The sequence below is a fragment of the Solanum pennellii genome, chromosome 5, assembly GCF_001406875.1.
Source record: "Solanum pennellii chromosome 5, SPENNV200".
NCBI lineage: Eukaryota > Viridiplantae > Streptophyta > Magnoliopsida > Solanales > Solanaceae > Solanum > Solanum pennellii.
Genome location: NC_028641.1, coordinates 63,790,431 through 63,796,601, shown reverse-complemented (window position 1 = coordinate 63,796,601; position 6,171 = coordinate 63,790,431). Strand labels below are relative to the sequence as shown.

General features: G+C 30.9%; 1 protein-coding gene across 1 annotated transcript; it reads left to right on the top strand.

Annotated features, from left to right (window-relative positions):
- Nucleotides 1-2,808: 2,808 nt before the first annotated feature.
- Nucleotides 2,809-3,389, top strand: LOC107020124 (F-box protein SNE-like). The gene has a single exon (XM_015220439.2). The coding sequence runs from the start codon at nt 2,809-2,811 to the stop codon at nt 3,265-3,267; it is 459 nt and encodes a 152-aa protein (XP_015075925.1). The 3' UTR covers nt 3,268-3,389.
- Nucleotides 3,390-6,171: the final 2,782 nt, after the last annotated feature.

Sequence of the window (6,171 nt, the reverse complement as noted above, 5' to 3'; positions counted from 1 at the left end):
AAACAAGGATTACTTCTTTTGTACAATCCCTTTTATATACAACTTTCTTCCTTAATTATTAAAGTTTCCTTATTTGCATCAACTTGTATCTTTAATAATTAAGGTTTCCTTATTTGTATCAACTTGTATCTTTAGCACTAATTGGACCATGTCAATATTTCGTGACAATTTCTGCGATCTCTGGCCGAGTTATTTTACTACTTGTACTACTTGTGGCTGGCATCGAACCTGCTTTGCTTAAGTTGCTTGTCGCATCGAACCTGCTTTGCTTAAGTTGCTTGTCTATCATCAAAACATATCAACTTGTAGAATTAGAATTCTATCATTATGCTTATCGAAAATTAATTTGATTAATTTTCAAACGTAAATTGGATTACATTAATTTGATATTTTAAACAAAAAATTAGATATTCTAAAGCTATATGAAAAGTACTATAAATTATAATTTTTTTGCATATTAATATGATTAAAAAATACATCTTAAAATGTTAGTCAAATTTTTATAGTTTGACTCTAAAAATAGAAACCATGACGAACAATACATGACGGAGGGAGTAGTTGTCAATGTTATGTCACGTTTTTCAATAGTCAATTTAATTAATTTTTAAAATTAAATTAGATAATATTTATTTAATATTTTAAAATTAAATTTTATATATTCAAATACTATACGAAAAGTACTACTATTTGCAACTTTTCCGTATCAATTTATTGAAAAAAATACATCTTAAAATTTTGGTCAAAATTCATATCAATTGATTATTATTTTTATTTATTGTTTTAGACCAAGAACAAGTCAAGACACTTTGAAAAGGAAAATCTCGAGTTCTTTAAACTTTTCAAGAGGCTTGATTTGAGGTAGGTGATATAATTGTATGTTTCCAATTAATATATATATATATATATGTGTGTGTGTGTGTGTGTGTGTGTGTGTGTGTGTGTGTGTGTGTGTGTGTCTACTACTGTATAGTATCATTTGTAAAATGCATGTTAAGGAAACATAAGGAGACATGTGATAAAGTGAAGGCATGGTGCCGTATGTGTACAATTATGAGAGATTGCGGCAAAGAAGAAAAAGTATTGCGACAAAGAAGAAAAAGTACAGAATTTTAAAGAAGAAAATAAATAAAAAAGTTACAATTCAAGTCAGATAAGGAAAGAAGTAAATATAGACAAATTCAAGAAGGAAAAGGATTTGTAATTTTTTTCCTTGTAGAAGTTGAAGACAAATCAAACTCTATAAAAGGATCAAGAAGTTGAAAGAAAAAAATGTCTTTGCATAAACACAAATCGAGAGAATTTATCAGCAAAGCCAGAACAATAGCTATTGCATATTCACGAAATATATCATCTTGAGAGCAGTATTTACTGGAGAAAAACGCAAGCCTTCGTCACAGCAACGCAAGGACCAGGTTCACCTTCATCATATCAACGTAAGAACCAGGTTCACATATCTGTTCCACTCAGAACTATTGAATGTTGAAGTCTGATCAATTAAAGTTTAGGGTTATTAGTCTTTGTTGATTTGTTCTAGGTTTATTATTGAGTTGTAATAATTCCTTGATTGTGTAACAAGAAGTGGGTTTGACTTCTTGAGAGTTGAGTTTTTAGAGAATTGTGACAAGAAGTGGGTTTGACTTCTTGGGAGAGAGGTTGTGAGAATTGTAAACAAGAAGTGGGTTTGACTTCTTGGGTGGTTAGAGTTAACAAGAGTTGAGAGTCTTTGTAAACAAGAAGCGAGTTTGACTTTTTGTTGAGTGGAGAGTTTTCGATTATAATTAATCGAAAAGGGTAGAATTTTAGAGTTAGATTCATTGATAAACTGAGTTATAAATCTTAAATTAATATAAACTTCGGTGTGATTTTTCCCCTTTTTAAGTTAGAAAGGTTCAACAATAAATCTTTGTTTTATTATGTTGCGACAGAATTACAAGAACCTGATTATTGTATCGGGGTAAGGTTTTCTTCAATTGTGTTTGTAACTGTGCATGATTGTTTGTGTTTGTTAGTTGAGTTGGCCACTAGTAGGCCTGATCAAGGATATCCCTTACAGTTTATGAGAGCTCACTTCTTTCACTACTAAGTTGCTTTGGACTATTGATTGAGTTTATGGAGACTCAATCCTTAGTTGTTTGAAAAACTGTTTATCTTGTTTTTATATGAAGAATTTGCTTAAAATAAATGATTTTTGGGTTTCAGTTTGAATTGATTATCTATTTTTCCAGCAGGTGATTTAGTGCGGGTGACACTTAGGACAATCTAAATCATAATATTTACTTTACTAAAAATATTACTATTTATCTATAGAAAAGTACTTATTCAATAGGTATTGTCGTAAATATATTTTAATTAAATCACTAAAAAGTTACAGTATTTCATAGGATAAAATTATAAAAGTTTAGTGTGTTTCAATGAGAATCCATTTTCATTGAAACATCGATAACGTTCACATTTGACTTTTCTCTTTTTTCAATAATGTTTGCACACACATAACACAATTGATAGACCCCAAAGCATCGAAAAGTCATCACTCATTTGAGCATTGAATCAAACAAACTCCATATAAAACGACAAACAATAATTTTCCCTTCACCAATTCCCAAAACCCTTTTAACACTATTCTATTCAAACTCTACTCTTGGATTCTTTGTCCTAATATCTTTCCCTCTAAACTTTTCCTTTTGGCTTCTTGTTTTCTTTTCCATGATACCCTACACAAACACCTAAGTCAAAACCCCTACAAATACATATCCTTCATTCATTTCCCACAAATTATTATTATCATCTCTTGAAAAGAGAAAAACAAATATGGTGCAACTTGAAAATGGTACAAATTTTTCCATCAATGACAATGTTGATGTGTTGATAGTGATATTGCAAAGGCTAGATGGTGATTCCTTAGGTGTAGCTGCATGTGTTTGTAAGTTATGGTGTTCCATCACTCGAAATGATTCCCTTTGGGAGCACCTTTGTTTTCGCCACGTGTCTCCTCCCCCTGAGGGTGTGAGGAGGGTGGTTTTGGCTCTTGGAGGGTACCGAAGACTTTATATGGTGTGTGTTAAGCCGGTCTTGGACCGGCTTAGGAAGTGGAAGAAAGGAACGGGGTTTGATGAGTCAGAGGTAATGAGAAGAGTTTGGATGCAACATGAAGTGGAACTTTCGTTGTCATTGTTTTGTGTGGATTATTATGAAAGAGTGTTTTTGGGTGGCGGAGGTGGTGCAGCATCATCATCGCTTATGTTCCTATGCAATGCCGTAAATATTTAGGAAAAGAAGGATGTTGAGTTAAAAATACTTTATCTTTGCTCTTATTTTTTTATTTATGGTAATTCGAGATTTTTACCATTTATTGTGTACTATTTATTAATAAATATAAAACTATTTAATTAGATTATTGTTTGTGTATTAATTCTTTATATTGTGGGTCGCTCCCTGTAGACTGACCAGACAACCCACCCTATCACTTATAAAGGTACATAATTCGTTGTTCTTGCTTTGCTATTTAATCGTACATTGATAGTAAAGTGAATTTGGGTTACGTTGTTGCTTTTAAGAAAATCGATTTTATAGTACTGTATGGAATGATCCTTTATTTATTTTTTGAGTAGTTAGAAGAATGCCAATAGTGAATTGTTGTATTATTTCCATCCTTCTTTTTCAATTAATTTTCTATTAGTTATCGTCGTCTTCTCAAACATATAATAAGAGGCTTTTCTCTATGTAATATTATAATTACTTTTACTTGGTTTCGAAAATCTTCGTTGGCTAGTCTTGAAGAATGTTTTAGTGTGTTAATGCAAAAATGTATAGAGATTTTGGATAACCAACAATTGCCTGAGGTACTATAGCACAATGACTAATTCCAAAATGAATTAGATTCCATAAATTTGCATACCATATTACTGTATTAGAGTCAAAATTTGCATACAACATCTTTATTTTGCTTGTTCTTATTTGTTAAGCTAAGCGTTTACCAAATATATACTCTCTTATTACTATTTTAATTTCATACTCTAATAAACTTTCACGTATAAATTAATAAAGAAGTACAAAGGCAAACAATTTGAAAATAGAAGTCAATACATGATGGATCATGTCCTTGATTATTACCAGAATAAGAATCGCCCCAAGGTGGGTGCTATTTTAGAAATGTTTTTGTATAAATATATATATTTTTTTAACTAATCACTTTAAAGTTAAAAGTCAAAGCCAAAAGTAAGCATGCCACCTGTTCATATTTATATTTTTTCTTAATATTTATCATTTCACAATATTAATGTATAAATGATATTTTTCTTCCTATTTAATACTTCGAGAGTTATTGGCCTTGTTGAAAAAATTATATATTTATCTAACATAGAAAACAATAATTAATTTATTCATGTTTATTGATCAAATTAGTTAATCAAAATAAATTAAATTATGTTCATTGATTGAAAACTTGACTTCAATAAAATATTAAATAAGGGTATGATGGTAAATTTACCTAGTTTCTTAAGAGACATGAAACCTAAAATAATAACAACTAAATAGGAATGGAGGGAGTACTTTTTAAGCCTAAAGTAAGCTTTTAAGCTCTTTTATCTTTGTCAAACACCTCTAAAAATTAAAAGTATAATTTACATAAATCCCATAGTTTAAAATCTAAATTACTTCCTATTCCTACTTTTTTCTATTTTACAAAAATTCCTTGAATTATATGTCATCTGGATACATAATTGGTTGTCCGGACACATTAATTGTGATACATTATAAATATGGTTATTACGCTTAAAAAGAAAAACAAATCAGAAAATCATATTAAAATTCCATAATTTATGATATTCAATTCCTCTTTAATGTCAATCACAGAAACTAAATCCTAAAATAACAAATCTATTCAAAATTCAAAATCCCTTTTCATCTTTGCCCCTATTTCAACAAAGAAATTTTCAAGTAGAATTCAAAATTTTTGTTGAAAATTTGACAAGATACACGATGAATATTTTGATTTTGACTGACACTCTCGAAGGGAGAAAAAATTGAAAATCGTAGCTTTTGAGTTCTTCGAGTTCTACATGAATCTCACTATGATTGACGATCAGGTTTGAATTTCTTTGACAACTTTCTTGGTATCTTTATTTTTATGTTGGTGGTTGCTTGTCAGTGTGATGACAGATCTCAAATATGAAGGTATTTGAAAGTTGTTATTTTATAATTATCTTGGGCAAAATCAGTTATGCTTCTTTGCCATAACTTCGCGTTTCGAGTTAAAAGATTGATATAAAAAAGTATCCAATACATATTTGTATGCTTTAATCATTGTTTTTTCATTCATGAATTTGTATATTGACCGATAAGTCATGATACGTTACTGGCTAGAACATGATACATTAAAGTTTTGAGGCACATGTTGTGGGTTTGAAGATCTGTGAGTTGATGTGTGTTGTTAATAAAAAGTATCACATATGTGCATTTCTTTTTTGATTTTTGAATTTCTATAAGCATATATAAACCGTGATACACTACTGATTTCAACTTGATTCAATTCTAGTTTGATGTGTATGTAATGGATTTTCTAGATGTGAGTCAGTGTGTTGTTACTATAACGTATTAGATACATATAAAATTAATTTTTTTTATGTATCAATATATAGATTTCTTCATTAATATATGAAGGTATGCATCAATATATAAATTATCATGTATCTGGAGTTAGTTTTCATTAGGCTATCATGTACTTTAAAATGAGTTGATTGATATGTGATGTCTCTCTAACTTTCAAGTGTACGCAGATGGCGGAAGTAGTGGAAAAGTGTAACAACCTGTTTAGTAGGTTCGAGTAGTAAAAATTATTTTGAAAATAACTAACTGGGTCGACGGATCAGGCGACGGACCTTCATGGTCACGACGGACCGTCGAGGGTCTTCGTTCCAAAACACTTCAACTCTGAAAATCTGGGTACTGAGATCGACTCTCTGAACTTCACGACGGAACTGCACGACGGACCGTCGTAGGTACGACGGACCGTCACAAACCCTTTACTGAATTCAACTCTCTGAACTTTGTGACGGACCTGCAGGACGGACCGTCATAGACACGACGGACCGTTACAGGTTGCGTAACCCCAACTGGGTCGGATTTTTGCTAAAGGTTTTAAAGGGGTGTTTTGGACTATTCATGACAAACTTT